Below are 17277 nucleotides of genomic sequence, written 5' to 3' on the forward strand. Positions count from 1 at the left end.
GACTTGTAATAATTACTCACAAAGGCATAATAATTAAAATGGTACATATATTGTCTACTCTGTTAATGTGGGGTTTGTAGCAAGAAAAATTATGCAAAGATATTGTTTTTGTTCTAGCAATTTTCTGCAAGGTATATGAAAGGAATAAGCAGACATATGCATGAAAATATAGTATTTATTTTGGTTTTTAAAAAAATATAATAGCTTAGTGTAAATTCCAATTTTACCTGTACTATTCATATCCACTTACCTATCTCTTACAGCCATTGATATGCTTTGTGGAGAAGCCTTCTTAATAAGATCATGGACTTTATCCATACTAAAACCAGCAACCAACACACCATTAATCTGAAGAATTTGATCACCAAATCTCAAACCACCCAAGGCAGCAGGAGAATTTGCTTGAACCAAAGATACAAATACACCCTATAAAACACATACATTAACACCAAATCAATACTGAAAATTATTATCTAATGTTTAAAACCTAGTTACCTTGTCTATAGGCTGCACTCTCATACCAACTTTTCCATTTCCATCTTTGCAAATAGTTATTTCACGAATACCATGAGTTACTTGTGCTCTCTTCAAGCCAACTGAATCACCAGAAAGTGGAGCTATCATCTGATGAAAGGATGGAGCTGGAATGGCAACTTGACTTGCAGGATAAGTTGCAACAACATTAGGCAAGTGAGCAGAAACTACTTCACGAGATAATGATAATCCCATATATTCATCCAAATTTGGATACAGAGATTTTAATTTCTCAGCATCAGCTGCAGAAGCTGGTTGAATTGGATAAGGCAGATCTGGGGCAGAAGCAGAAGTTGGAACAGAAGCATTGTAAGGAGGAGGAGGAGCAACATGTGGCTGGGACATCTGATGTTGAGCCTATAAAATTTTTAATTGAAAAAGTCAACATATTTACCACATATAATGTATATGTAATCTAAACATTCTTATTTATTGGATCATTATTATGTAAATTACCATAACATAACTCAGTTTTTACCTGAATAAAAGCTGTAGCCAATCAAAACTGATGAAAGAAAGGTAATCCCCAATTGTTTGGTAAAATTAACTTTTTGTTAAAAAAAAAAAAAAACCCAATCCTTTGCATTATAAAAATTTTTAAAATTTATATTGAAAAAAAATTTGCGAGTCACATAAGTTACTTCACAATTTTGAACAGTTTTTTGGATTTGACAAGTCTTAATTACTCAGAGTCAATGCTATGTCTAAAATTTCAAAAAGTTTCTTTTACATAAATGATTAGCAACTGTTCTTTGTGGCATAGCGTTAATTTCTGCAAGATCATGCCGTTCATAATCACCACTTTCAGAAATTTGTCTGTTATCACTGTCGCTCTCAAAATCTTTTTTTGCACATTACATTGTCAGCATCACTTCAAATTATGGGTACATAATTCAAAAGCAAATTTGAAGCTTTTGAAAATGTTGAAAGTGACAAGTTTCTCTTTTTCCATTTTTTTTTAAAAAGGATTTTAAAAAATTATGTAAAAACTTGCACTTTACATAAGCGTGCACAATCAAAAAGAAATTCAACTGTAACACAATAAAGGATTTCTTCTAATAACACTGTAGTGCGTAACACATGTTGTTTATTTTACGGGCAGTTTGGTGGGGATGACTGTTAGTTCACAACCTGAAGAAGGCCTTGGTGGAGGCCGAAAACGTTAGTTGGTTCTCTATTGTATACAACACTGAAAGGTTTTAGTCTGTGTCTCTGTGAAATTCAACTGTTCCTGCTGTTTGGTAATAGTGAAAAGCACAGTCTTTTTGAGCATAAATTTTTAGGAATTTGGCATCAATATATAAAATTAGAAAATCTGAATAAAAGCAGTTTTTCCCTCAAAACTTAATTTATATGAACAGATAGCTAATTTACATTTTTTGTGGAAATTTTTTAAGCAATAGTCACCATTGCTTATTAATGCAAGATAAAAAAAAATTAAAGTTAAATGTGTGCTTCTCTCTTCTTTCTCTGTAAAACGCAAACGTTTTCGGACCTCATTGGTTCTTCGTCAGGCGTACGTTGGTAGTTGCTAGCCGGCATCGCTAAACGGCATACGCCTGACGAAGAACCAATAAAGTTAAATGTAATTTTAAATTATATTATTTACAATATATACAGTAGACCCCCCTATAACACAGTAGATACGTTCTGTATTATATGAATCCGTGTTGTATGAGTCACTTAAATACATGAGCCAATCACGGCCCGGCACGTGTGCAGTTTAGGGGCTATGGCTGCTTGAAAGGTTTTCTTCCATAAAATTAATCGATTCTAGACTAATTTGACTCAACATTTCCAAATCACGTATAATTTTTTGAGAATAATCCATATAAACTATGCTATAAACAAAAAATTGTAGGATTACTTACTGAGTGTGCACCGTTCAACAATGCCATTGCTTAAGCTTGTTTTCGTCATGGTGCAGCTCATCGAACCGCAGACGCATGTTTCCTGATCAGCAAATTTTTCGCAGAAAAATAACTTAACTTTGGAGACATCATTAATAAAAATATAATTTTTTTGGTCGTTAAATAATAATTATTTTTTAGTAGGTTCAGTGCTCGTTTAAACTCAACAGGTTGTACAACATCCGCTATTGGTCCAAATTTGACCAATCCTGACGCGACATGAGTCAGCGATGACGTTTTACCTTGTTATATAAGTATCTTTTAGTGTGTTATATGAACACGATCGCAATTTTTTTGCCGTGTTATACGAACCTGTGTTATGTGGGGGGGTCTACTGTATTTATATGTTCATTGCATATTCTCACAATTTATGTAAATCAAAAATTTTAAAAATTTGTCATAATTCAAAATTTATTATATTCCATTTTGTATTCACCCAATTAAGTTCTACAAAATGAAGTGCTAACAAACATTTTTGGTTCATTATATACATAAACCAACAACTACTAACCCGTTATAGATAAAGCTTAACCAATGCCGAATTATTGGGCTAGCAAATAGCTATAATAATATTAATAATTTAAGACAATTTGGTAGAGTTAGGCGTTAGGCACCATCTCTTGCTAAATTTAATAATTAGAATTTTAATTAAATAATTTAAATAAATTTAGGCCTAACTGGAAGAAAAGAAACGGCCCGAAGCGGGACTCGAACCCGCAACTTCTGCTATCCGTGCAGACACGTTACCAGTTACGCTACCCGGACCTTCGGTCCGCTCTCCTCTTCCAGCTGATATAAATTTACTGTACGACATCGACGGTCCAAAGGTCTGGGTAGCGTAACTGGTAACGTGTCTGCACAGATAGCAGAAGTTGCGGGTTCGAGTCCCGCTTCGGGCCGTTTCTTTTCTTCCAGTTAGGCTAAATTTATTTAAATTATTTAATTAAAATTCTAATTATTAAATTTAGCAAGAGATGGCGCCTAACGCCTAACTCTAGTACCAAATTGTCTTAAATTATTATTATTATTATAGCCATTTGCTAGCCCGATAATTCGGCATTGGTTGAGGTTCATTATATATATACTGGAGAATCTCTAATCCTTCCTTAAGTCAAACTGGATTGTGATCCCTGTGAGCAGCCTATATTATTTTTCTACACCTTAAGTCAAACAAAATTTTATGTATCTCTGTGGCTGTTGGCCATATTATTGTATTTTATAATTAATAAACCTATAAATCTAAGTTAGGTTTAAGGTTTTCTTTGTCTCTCTCCCTTTCCTGTTGACTAAGAAAAAGACTTCCTTCTTAATTGCTTTACTATCTGGTGGGGGAGTGATGCCTCCGACAAGAAAAACAATGTTGTAAAAAACAGAGTAATAAAAAAATAAGGGAAGGGAGAGAAGAAAAGAAAGAAGTCGGGGAGAAGGAGCTGGACTCTCAACGGGAAAGGTTGAGAGGGGAAACGAGATCTGAATCGGAACAAAAAGGTTGGAAAGTAAAACTCAATGAGGGAGGTCGAGGAGAAGAAGCCATCCAGTTCGTTAAAGGAAGCCAAGAACTTCCTACTGGACTGTCAATTTTATTGGACGGATTCGACACCAACAATATTGAGGAAAGTGGATTATCGACGAAGTGAACGAGAGAGATTTATTAAAAGAAAGAAGAAAGAGCCAAGAAAAGCCTTGACGATAGGAGTAAATGATCAGAGACAACAGTAACCCCACCCAGTATCAAGGAGCATCAGAGTAAAACCTGGGTATTTCCACCTTCTTCTTATTCTATCCTTATATCCTTCCTTCCTTTCCTCCTTATAGTGTGTAAGTAGATTAAGTATAGATATAGGTACTTATAATAATAATCGAGTTGTTTTATGTATACCGAATTTTGTATCCTCATCGCCTACGTGTTGGGATCCAATGTACAAAGAACCTGGTAAAAATTAGCAAATTAAAGAATAGTTTGTAAATTAACAAGAAAGTGTTTGTTAATCCTTGTTTTGTTTGGGAAAAACGAAACTATTAACCTTTCATTCGCTGGCGGTTATCACAAATGGTGTCCACGACAGGATCCCAACTGAAAGAGGTGTAGGGTTCTTTTTTTTCTCCTCTCCATTTTAAAATTTTATCCTGTTTTATTGGGTGTCTTGTGTGAGTTATTTGTGGAATTAGAAGTCCATATCATTATACTTTGTAATAATGAACAACCAGGTCAGAAGTTCGGTGACTGGTGAGGGAGCAAACCCAAGCCAACCTTTAGTTGTAACGGAGTTTCTTGGCATGGTCCTCATGTTTTCAGGAATGCAGAGCAACACGGTTAATATCAATCAGTTCTTTCAGATGATAGAAAATATAGCTAAATTAGCCGGGTGGAATAGCAAAGTCAAGGTTGCAGTACTGCAGTTGCAACTAAAGAGAGAGCCTCTGGCAACTTTTCTATGTTTAGCAGAACAGTACCCTGGAAGGTACGAAGAAATAAAGTGTGACCTGATTAAGTGTTTTGGGAGAAGGGGACTGCCAATAAAATAATTTTAGATCAGTTGTTGAGCTTAAGACAGGGGCAAGGTGAGTCAGTAATGGACTTCGCAATCTGGACTAAGACGTTACTAGAGAGAGCCACAAAAGAGAATGATAAGTTAGGTTCCCTACGTGACGACATAATTCTGGAATGCTTCATAAAGGGATTAAAGAGAAATATGAAGGCCAGCGTGCTAAGGAGAGCCCCCAAAACTCTAGATGAAGCTTTTGATATAGCTGAGGCAGAGGAGGAGATCGAGATAGAATGTAACAGTAAGTTCGAAAGACGAGGGGTGATTGTGAAGAAATCTGGGAGAAATCTGATGTGGAAACCGTAGAATGCGAGGGTTCATGGGTCCAGAAAGATAGTAATGACAAGAGGATTAAGGGATTAAAAAAAAGAATAGAGTCATTAACAGAAGCTGTGAGTAAGTTTCTAACTAAAGAGGGTCAGGAGCAAAGGCCGAGGGATAGAAGATGCTACATATGCAATGAAGTGGGTCAGTTTGCCTTTAGTTGCCCAAGACATAGTGAGAAACGTTTAAACATCTAAGGGAGTGTTATATGGGACGGCATAGCACTCCTTCATTAACTATTAGACTGGCCGTCCAAGTGTTCAGGTCATCAAGGGGCCTTCCAATAATCAATGGTAAAATTGAGGGGCCCAAAGTCTGCTTTCTCAACAATATGAGAGCCCGAAAAGTCAATCTTGGGTTCCACAATACTAAAGTGTATGCCAAGACAAGGCATAGCTAGGACAATCATCAGGGGTGAGATTTTAGGAATAAGAGGTATTAGTGGCAAAGTGTCAGTGTCCTACATATCGAGATGAGATATAAAAATCAGTCATCTAGAGCAGTGTTTTCTCAAATTTTTTGGACCGCGACCCCCCTTCTGCACTTAAAAATTTCAAAAGACCCCCGAAGAATAAGTATGTGTCGAAAAACATCCCAGAGGGAGGGGGTTAGGCTCGTATTTAAATATATTATTTTTATTATTTATATGTGCAATTTATTTAAGTAAAAATTATTTTATATTTTTTTTATTTCTATTATTTCTAAACATGAATCCATAGTAAATTTATAAAATATTTGAAAAAATTGATCTGGCATCAATTTTTCAGCGACCCCGCAAATATTATTCGCGACCCCCACTTTGAGAATCACTGATCTAGAGCATCCCTAGCGGGTATGAAGCTCCCAGAGCATGTAGAATATGACGGTATTCTGGGGATGGATATACTCGGGGAATGTGTGTGGTCATCAGTAATATAAGGGTGGCTATCCAAAAGAGCACAAAAAACTATGAGGGGGGAAAGGATACATACGAGGATTGCCTTAACATTACCCAGGTGAATATTAGAGGTCTTAGAAGGAATAAGAGATATTGAAAAAGAGTGGGTATATCAAATATTCAGAAAGCACTCTGGCTGCTTCGCAGAATCAGTCAAGGAATTGACCAGTATGGTAGGAGAATCACATAAGCCAATAGTTGATCAGACGAAACCAGTAAATATACGGCAATACCATATCCCCGAGTGTCATCTGCCAGGACTGAAGACATTAACCAATACGTATTTAATGGCCAGAATAATAGAAGAGTGAATCAGCTTGGATTTTGCCAATCCACATAGTAGAAAAAGAAAATGGCAAAATCAGGATGACACTCGACCTTAGATGGGTCAATGACCTAACCACCACTCAGATGTTCCCAATAGCTCGCGTTGACGAAATCCTCAGTAAGTTCCATGGAAGTAAATATTTTTTTGTGTTAGATCTTAAGTCCAGATACTTCCAGATAGATGTAGACCTCTCTATTAGGCATGTATATGTGTTTTCCACCCCATGGGGAAAGTATCAAATGTGTCATCTTCCCCAGGGGGCAAAAAATAGCAGAAGATTCTTCCAAGCAACGATGTCAAGGGTATTAGCTTGCTTCGTCAGGATCAATTGTTACGTCTTTCAAGACGATATAGTATTATTTTCCAAATCACTTGAAGACCATACTGTGTTTTTAGATGAAGTTATAGGAACCTGAATAAAGTTAATTTGAAACTACACCCCGAGAAAAGCTCCTCCATAGTCAAGGAAGGTAAATATTTAGGTCATGTGACAAGTCAAAGCGGTATTTGCCCGGATATAACCAATGTGTGTGCTATTCTCAATATGAAGCCACCCAAAAATGTGAAGTGGGTGAGAAGTTTTCTAGGAATGGTTTGCTTCTTTAGGAGTTTTATACCTAAGTTCTCTGATGTTGCATTACCACTAACTAACCTAACCAAGAAAAATTGAAAATTTTTGTGGGACGAGAACTGCCAGGAGAGCTTCGAGAAGTTTAAGACATTCTAACTAAACCCCCTTTATTAAAACACCCCGATTTCAGGTCCCCATTCCAGTTGTTTACAGACGTGTCAGATAGCTGCATAGGCACTGTACTAGGTCAGAGAGAGAGTGAGAAGTTCTATCCAGTGGGCTATTTCAGCCAGAAATTTAATGGTGCTGATATGAATTATTCGACAATCGAAAAAAGTGTCTGGAGATAGTCCTAGCACTGCGCCATTTTAGACTGATCATGTTAGGCCAATTGATCTTGGTGGCCACCAAGTTGGTGCAAACCACATTAAAGTCATAACCATGAGAGGGGTCTATATTCAGTATCCCCTTTAACTCATAAACATCATTATAAAATATAACACAATCCAACATAAAGTGTTGGAGGATGTCGACGGCACCACACTCACAATGGTCATCCTCGACCAGGTGGAATGACTTGAGCTTACTTTTGAAGTCACCATGACCACTTACAATTTGAGTGGTATAATAATTTGGCTCAAACCACTTAGCCTTTAACCTTTCATTAATATGCGGGAAGAACCCATAGGTTATTCTCCCTTTGTTACACCTGTTCCACTGGTCTTGCCACATACCATTTAAGATCATAGTCACCTCATTTTTAACCTCATTATTGTTAGGTGCAGTGCCATTGTACACCACACCACCAAAATTAAAAGCCATGCGTTTCTTAATTAAAATACCTTTTATTAATCTCAAGGTCTATAGGTAAAAGCCCTGCAATCACCTGAAGGGCTACAGTAGAAACCATATACCCTTTAGTTAAAATTAATAAGACACTCCTTTGAGCTCTTTCTAATTTAACCTTATGATACTCTTTCAGGAAGTCATATAGGGTTTTAAAGTCTATGTTATGTAAGCGTATGGTTTTTAGGGTTGGTGTATGACCATGTTTTTATTTATATTGATTTTATGGTTTTATGGTGCATATATATTTTTTATTGTGTTATATGGCATAAGGGATGTATTGTATTTTTATTGATGTATGGTCCCTAGGTTTTAATACTAACAGGGGTATCTACTATATCCTATTGTATAGTTTTTACTGGGGCAATATATATTTTATTATATTAGTTTATATGGTGCATGGTTTTATCTATTGTTATATATAATTATATTTGTTTTTAATGGAATATTATACAAGGTTTATGGAGTCTTTTATGGTTTTATTATATTATATATATACTTTTTCTTATGGTTGTCTGGGTGCACTGGCTCGGTATAGGGTTTTATCGTAGGTTATAAGTGATATTTTATTATATATTATTTTATTTATATTGTTTTTATGGTTTTATCCATATATATTATTTTACAGGTGTTATTGTTCCCCTCCTGCTCGGGGAAGGCACAGTGTGTGTTACCAGCAGTGGTGTCCATAAACATCCTGCTGCATTTTTATCTACTATTATAGTGCATACATGGTGTTGGCATGACCATACTATGCCAATAAAAAATCTACTTAGGTGACCTTATGTGTATGGTGCATAGGTCTAGTAGATAGAGGATGGTGTTATAAGTCTAAGGGACTTGCTGGTACGCTCACGCAGGTACAGCAAGGGGTGGTGGTGGGACCTTTGGGATGGGATGATCGTGTTAGGCCACCAAATTGAGTTATTAACTGACCAGAAGCCTCTCATATTCATAGGCAATATGCGGAATCATAACGAAAGATTAATGAGATGGTCAGCAGAGATGGCTTATTTGGACGTCGTAATCAGCTACGTGAAAGGGAGGCATAACGAAGTGGCAGATGCTCTATCAAAACCCAATGTTAGCAGGCATAGGATAGAGAGGGAGGTGAGTAACAACATGATAGCAAATAAGAAACTCTGGAGTGAAGTGGTGGAGTCATAAAGAAACGATGACTTTTTGGTAAAAATGAGGCAAAATTTTAAGAAAGCTAGTCGAGATCAGGCAATTGGGGGAATCCAACGAGAATTCCGTTTGGATGGTGAGGTACTGATGCATATCAAGCCCAGTAGAATGGAACTGAGAAATTGGGCATGTGTATGTGTAGGTAAAGGGATGATTAATAAGGTGATTTGGTCATTCCACAGTTCACCCCTCTCAGGGCATTTGGGAGTTGAGAAGACATGTGATCTCATCGATAGGTATTATTACATTAGGAATCTGAAGAAACATGTAAAGAGGATAATTAAGGGATGTAAAGTGTGTCAGCAACATAATTTGCACAGGGACCAAGCCCCTTTCCATATTTAGCACTGTGTATAACACATAAAATAAATTTAATGTTTTCACATAGTTTTGGATTTTTTGTTTAGAAAAGTGAAAATATACACTTATCAGTTATTTATATATAAAACAGTGAAGCCAACAGTTTAAAAAAGAATTTTTTCATTGTAAATAATCTTCAATCTCCAGTACAAAACAGTTATAAAACCAATTTTAACATTTCGCATGTAATCCATGCTTTTTTATTAGCTCTCTAGTGAACAGGAAGCATTTGCGGTACAATGATCTCCTCAATATACAACAGACCTTTCCTCAAGAATACTGGGCTCATCTACAGACATGTGCTGATGAAAACATACTTATCATCTCCCACCAGTACCAAGAGACACTTCAAGTGAACAACATTTTACAAAGTATCTTGAGATGGAGTGAGAACAATAAGTTAAAAATTAACTACTCCAAATGTCATTGCATTGTTTTCCCGAAATCTACTCACTTGAAGAAAGGCCCCCCCCCACTATCAGGATAGACAATAATAGGATCAAAAATGTCAGCTTTATTAAGTATTTGGGTGTCACTCTTGACAACACTTTAACTTGGAAGCACTGTATATATGAAAGGGCAACCACTGTCATGCATTTGCTTGCTTCCATAGCAAGAAATCGATGGGGTTACAGCAGCAAAGCTCACAGGCTAACATACACAGCTGTAATTGAGCCTATCATCATGTATGGATCGGAAATATGGGGCAGTTCTGTGTATAAGGGGTAAACATTAAATGAAAGTTACTCTCAGCACTGAGGCTGGTGGCAATCTCTGTTGTCAGGGCCTACAGGATTGCACCCACTGCCACTATCCTTGTTATTGTGATTCTACTCCCTATACATTTTATCATCAAAGAAAAAGTTTGAAAATATCATCTGTGCAAACAAGAGACTCACCATGTACAACAACAAAAGCATCTACCAGGCTCACTACAAGCTTGCTCCTTACTGTTTGGCCAACCAAGCTGAGTCTCTTGCCATACAGAATGCAATCAGATGGACCACGAAAAATGCCAATTCCAGAGAATACAAATATGTCAATATCCTCACTGATAGTAGGGTTGCCCTTCTGCAACTGAAGAATTTGTCCATTGTCAACAAAAGTGTTCACACCATTCTACAACTTCAGAACAACATAAACTTTAAATTCATCTGGGTGAAGGCTCATGCCAGAATTCAAGGGAATGAGAGAGTGGAACTTCTGGCTTGCACTGCCTCTGAAAGGTGCAACCATTGCTCCTACAGCAATGTCCCTCCCAAATGGTTTTCCAACCAGATCTGTCTGGTCAGTTGGGGCAACTGGCAGGAAAGATGGAATGCGAATATCACTGGGAGGCTAATGCACAAATTTATTCCAGACATTCTCAACAGGAAGGACCGTAGACATCTGGTCCCCTCCTTCCAATTAACACAACTGTTGACCAGGCACGGGTAACTTTCACTGTCACCTCTTAAGATAAGGGTAACAGATTGTGTACTTGCTCACTCAATGAGGTTGAAGAACCAATACACCTAATTTTCTACTGCCCAAACTTTATGATCCACAGAAGGATTATCATCAATACTGTTCTTGCTGAAGGTATTCATTGACCATGCAACTACAAGACTCTGATAGATAACAAGAACATCCACATGGCATTTAAAGACTTTGCCCATAGCATTACCATGCTGGACTGGACTTATTTTTTGCTGGCCCTCTTCTTGTGCCCTCCTCAGGTCCCATACCATTATTAATCTTCTGCTGTGCCCTCATTGTTTTGTACTGTTCAGCATGTAATTTAAATCTGTTTTATAATTGTTTCACTTTATTAATTGTGTAGGTTCTGCTAATTAATTGCTGCACTTTATTAATTGTGTAGGAATATAGAAATGTATTCATCAACTGCAATGTTATTCTTTTGTTAATTACTTTCCCATGCCTGTGAATTGGGATCTGTACTACATATTTCAGTTACAATCTTCATTATGCAAACTACATAATGTTTGATACCACTAATTACCACCTTGTAATAATATTTATCCTGTTGCAATCAACTCTGTTTTGTCACTATATATTTGTACAGCCTACTATTCAATTTCATGTTAAGTTTTGTATATATTTTATCTCCAAGTTTATGCATATATTATATATTACTCAATTGTCACATCATTACTAATATCTGTATTTGATCTACTGTATTATTAACACTGTACTTGTATTATGTTTACTACTAAATTAATGCAATCCAGATGCCCCATTGTTTCCATAGCTACCTCCTTCCCTCTTTCCTATCCATCTAATTTTCTTCTTGTTTCTTAACACTTCTTACACTATACATCTTCTTTCCATTTCTACTTATCTGGTCTATACCTCTGAGTGCAGCCCTTAACATTTCTAAGTATGTATGTATGGTATTACAACAGATGTCAATGACCATTAACAAAACTATGAGACAACAAGGCATAAAACAAATATGAGAAAGAAAACAGAGATTATGCATGACAGTGGTCATCTATTCACAGCAACAGACAATACATGGAAGCTGTTTTGAGGTTATTGGAGAATGATTATTGATGGATTTGTCAAGAAATGTACCAAAGTAAGTATTGCAGCTTCCAACATTTATCACATAGTGAAGATCCTTATGTAATCCGTTACGATCTTTACGATGATCCGTCTCGAGTTGGTTCTTACGACTCGAGAATGTCCGTACGATGGTTCGAGGAAAGCTACACCTCCACACTCAGTCCAGTGAATATTTACAGTTTATTTACAAAACAAATATTTACAGGATGTACAAGTTTGACAACATTACACATACGATGCAACAAAGGTGTGGTGCCTCGCGTAACAACTTGTCTGTTGGGGACTATTAGACTCTGGGGAAACTCTGGTCGGTTTGCGGAGTTGGCTCAACCGTGTGGCCGTCCGGTCTCTACACTAACCCTTCTCAGAGGAATTCCTAAGAGGAGAACACTCTCTCTACACCTCACGGGCTTCCTAAGTGTCAGAGACTACCACGTATCCGGTCTCTCGCCCTTATCCCTGTTCCTCTTGCCACTCTTACAATTTAGAGTTTCACGACGACCACTTGCGACCAATCAGGCCCTGCTTTTGCCCTGGGAGCTTCCAAAGACGTCCGCCCTCCTCCCGAAGACGTAGCTTACAGTCGCGTCCGTTCCTTGTTTACATTTCTCAAACCGAGCAACACGTGGCAAACACATTGACGTGTACCCATAAACGGAGACGCTACCCTTTGTTCTTCCCGGCTGTTTATAGCCCCAACGCCAGGTGGGACCAATTATCCCGGTCGCGTGGCTTTTTGACCTGCTACACTAAAAGCGGACCTTTACACACATCTTTGAGAAAAAGTTGGGAATGAACAAAATTGCAATAAGATAGGTGCCTCACATTCTGAATGATGTGAAGAAAGACAATAAATGGAAACTGCTCAAATTCACCTACGGTATTAAGCAAAAAAGAGAATCCTTTCTTCACAAGGTTACTGCAATTGACAATATATGGCCAGGTCCTACAAATCAGAGCAGAAATGCTAATCAAACAAGTGGTATTGCTAATCATTCCCATGCCACAAGAAAATGCAATAAGAACCAGAGAAGGTAAAAGCGTTACTGATACTATTCCAAGAACTCATCTGACTCATTATATACAATTGGGACAGATAGATACTACTGCCACTTCCTTGATCATCATACAGCAATTTGTTCAAAAAGGCCACAGTTGCTATAGCTTTCAATTATCTTGCATAGCAATAAACACATTGATTCTTCATCAGATGTAAGGACATTGCTAAGCAAATGGTAGTTGGTAATACTGAAACACCACCATATTCAACTGACCCAAGTCCAAATGATGAAAATAAAAACTTCTTAGAGGCACTCACTTCCATGATATTGATAACATCCTATGGCAGACTCTCCAGATACTGGATGATGCTGACAGTGTTCATCATCTCATAGAAGTTTGGCAGTGGGTCATTCACAAAAGTTGAACAACATTACACATTACACATCACCTGTAGTGAAAGAATGAAGTGTTTACATTTTGACAGCAAGAACTTCATAAATTAATTTAGTTTCCAAATTTGTTGCTGTTTGTAGTTTTGTGGTACAAGGACCTTCTTAGACCAAAGAGTACCAAGACATGACAGATGTATTAGGTTAGTCTAACTATTTATGGCCATGATTTATAGCATTGAATATAATAGGTTTATGCTTTATAGAAAGGTGAGCATTTGTTGAATTTGGCTATTATCTTTCAGCAACATACACAGTGGGTTTATCTTTGTTTGGAAAGGTTTGTTGCTTTGGATGGTATTCTCTGGTCTTGTGGTATTGAGGACAGGTTTAAAGTATAAGAGATTAAATGGAATCTGACAATTAGTGCATACTGGTAATGATTTTGCTGTCAATAGATTGTATTTCCCATTCTTAGGCTGTTATAAGTTCATCTTTTCAATTGATCTGTTGTCTTGAAAAATGGAAACTCAGTCATGATTTTATACTGGGGAGTTCATTATTGAGTTGGCTGTCCCATTCCATTTGCTATTTGTGAAGCATATAAATGTTTTTTGGCTAAAGAAATTTATAGTATGGAAAAATTCGGCTTGTGGGGTTGTGGGTTGGGAAGACTATCAGCTATTTCATTTCCCTAGATTCCATATGTCCAAAAATCTGGAAGAATCTAAGATCTTTACCTGTTTAGTTTAAGTATTGTAGGAAAGAATGTATTTAGTTGACAATAGGATGGTCAGTTGTTATTTTGCAAGATTGTATGCAGAGCACTTAGTGATTCTGTAAATAATAGCTTGTTGCTGGCTGTAACATTGTATATTTTGAAGTGCCATAGCAAATAAATAGTGTTCTGCTGTAAACAGTATCATCTATGCAGCATCAAGACAGATGAAAAGCTATTCCTGCTATTGCTGTTTTAGACCTATTCATAAATATGGGTATGGTATGACTGCATGGGAATTGATGTTCTAGGAACAGCTGTTGGTACTCAGTTTGGAATAGTTTGTTTTGGATTATTAGTAAGAGATTTATTTCTGCTATTGGATGAATCCATGGGGGAGTTATTTAAGTTCTTCCTGTATTGTATGGTGATAAAAAGTTTGCTTCTCATAGAACAGTTTTCAAATATGCTTTTTAAGCTAGTGCCCCTTATCTGTTGGCTAACAATATTTATTAGCACATAATGTTAGCAAAATATCACTTTATAAAAGGTTTTAATTTTTAGACATAAGTTTTCTACATTGATTGTAAAACTATTGTTGACTTACATAAAACCAACCACCACCATAAATTGTAAACTAGTTAAAAATTTTTAAAACTATACAATGCTACATTTTAAAAAATGATACAATGTTAAGTTTTTCCAATAAAAATCTTACATATCTTGGTGCAATTTTTATGTAAAAAATTACTTGCAGAGTTCCATTTTTACATTGGATACAGTACAATATTGCACATACCATCAGACAGCAGCCATATACTGCATAATGCAAGTTTAGCATTCTGCAAATCATCTCACAAACTGCACTTATTTAATGTGGAAACATTAAATAATTTGCATATACGCAAATACACATTTATAATTTGGCTGCTGTCCAATGGTATGTGCAATATTATTGGTATTGTATCTAATATAAAAATGGAACTCTGCAAGTAATATTTTACATAAAAATTGCACCAAGATATGTAAGATTTTTATTGGAAAAACTTAACATTGTATCATTTTTTAAAATGTAGCATTGTATAGTTTTAAAAATTTTTAACTAGTTTACAATTTATGGTGGTGGTTGGTTTTATGTAAGTCAACAATAGTTTTACAATCAATGTAGAAAACTTATGTCTAAAAATTAAAACCTTTTATAAAGTGATATTTTGCTAACATTATGTACTAATAAATATTGTTAGCCAACAGATGAGGGACACTAGCCCAAAACATGCATTGGCATCTGGAACAATTAGTTTAAAGACTGTAAAGTACATAAGAAAATAAAGTGAATGTGAAAAAGTCCAGTGTCTAGTATCGACACTTCATGGTATTTCAAAATATAATAATCAAAGTTAATGAAAAAGAAAATAATCCAAACATTACAGGCTGCCAAAATAGAACAAGACGTCACAGATGAGAAGTAGTGAAGTCATTGATGTCCTAACCTAACTGACCAATGAATAACCTAAAGATTAGAATTTAAGTGCACTCAAAATATAAAAAATGTCCTGTGTTAAAAAATTTTTTCACTTTCGTGCAAAAGAATATTTGGAAAAGATACAAAAGCTTATTTTATCAAGTAAGATTTTGTTTAAACTTTTCAGTTAATAAGATTAAGCAAATAATTTTAAAAGAATAATTTAATTACTGTCATCTAATTTTACTCTGTTTTTTTCACTATTAAACCTTCATTATATCAACATCAAAGTAATCCGTGTTTAATTTTCTACACAAATCATTTGAAATTGAAATTCATTTGACATCTATATTCAGTTGTGATCCAAGCAGAAGATTAACCAAGTAAGAACTTGAAATGTTAATCTAATTAAATTTTATGATTTTATATTCAAAAATATATATATATAAAAAATTTCTAATGAATCATTTCATTGTGAATTATATGCTTTCTATCATGTCAAATTTAAATAAATATTTACATTATTTCACAAGATAGGATATACATACATATACATCATTTGATTGTTTCATATATCATATGTATGTTTGTTTAACAAGATTACTTACTCTTGCCATTTGGTCAACCTTCATATCTTCTAATGATGGATAAAGTGGCATCTTGAAGCCTGCAACCATAAAATTTTTAACTTTATTAGTGAAACTTTTCTTTCAAATATAAACCTGTAGAAACAAATGTTATTTATACATGCCCTTTGCAATATTAAAAAAATATTTATTTAAACTTTAGTACAGAATTTTTCAAACATTTTAAAATTTAAATTATCCCATTTCATATGACAAAAAGCACTTTTTTAATTAGCAGTTTATTATAACAAATATATTAATGTTTTATTAACATATAACATAAGCAGAACCAATTTTAAATAATAATAATGAAAATTGTTACAGATATACATGTATATTATATATTTAAAAACATGTTATTAAAAATGTTTTTCATTCTTTACTATAACTCTCCATTCATGCAAAAGTAATTGGTTTCACAAAAACAGCATATAATTCAAATAAAAAGCTGTTTAAAATAGGGATATGTTCCATATTCTCAAATAAAGTATTTTACTCTTACTGGGATATAAAAGTTTTAGCTAAAATTTTTACAAATACACATGTATGTAAGAAGTTATTGATAACAAAAAATGCTTTGATGTAACTATCATTTATTCCTATAAAGCTGATATAAAATTTAAAAATTTTCAATCGTGTTAAAGTGAATTTGCATTAATACAGAGATTACTGTATTTAAATAAACTCACACAACAACAACAACAGACCATGCAGATGTAAGCAAAGATTTATCTAGTTTATATATATTTTTAAAAAGTTCAAGTGACTAACTATATCTTTATGGTAGAAGCATTTAAACTAGTGATGTCCAAACTGCAGTCCTGGATCAAATCAGGATCATGATGCATATTAATCCAGCTTGCCAACATATTTGACACATCACATATATATATACTACTCTTTGGCCAGTAGGCCCTTTCAAAGTATTTAATACAAAACAAAACAAAAAAAAAAAAGTGAAAAAGGAT

At 35.3% G+C, this 17277-nt stretch overlaps 2 protein-coding genes across 2 annotated transcripts in view; both read right to left on the bottom strand.

Annotated features, from left to right (window-relative positions):
* Positions 1-17277, bottom strand: part of LOC136985992 (CDK5 and ABL1 enzyme substrate 2-like) — a 390978-nt gene that overhangs the window by 252379 nt on the left and 121322 nt on the right. The window lies entirely within an intron of this gene.
* The window catches only part of LOC136986023 (syntenin-1-like), a 31807-nt gene that overhangs the window by 11778 nt on the left and 2752 nt on the right, over positions 1-17277 (bottom strand). Inside the window, exons 2-4 of the mRNA XM_067283473.1 lie at positions 16292-16350; positions 496-891; positions 251-426 (exon numbers count right to left, since the gene is read on the bottom strand). Of these exons, the coding sequence (XP_067139574.1) occupies positions 251-426; positions 496-891; positions 16292-16342 (623 nt within the window). The 5' untranslated portion in view covers positions 16343-16350. The remainder of the gene's footprint in view (positions 1-250; positions 427-495; positions 892-16291; positions 16351-17277) is intronic.

Source organism: Centruroides vittatus, unplaced genomic scaffold, assembly GCF_030686945.1.
Source record: "Centruroides vittatus isolate TY-2023 unplaced genomic scaffold, ASM3068694v2 contig_986, whole genome shotgun sequence".
Taxonomy (NCBI): Eukaryota; Metazoa; Arthropoda; class Arachnida; order Scorpiones; family Buthidae; genus Centruroides; species Centruroides vittatus.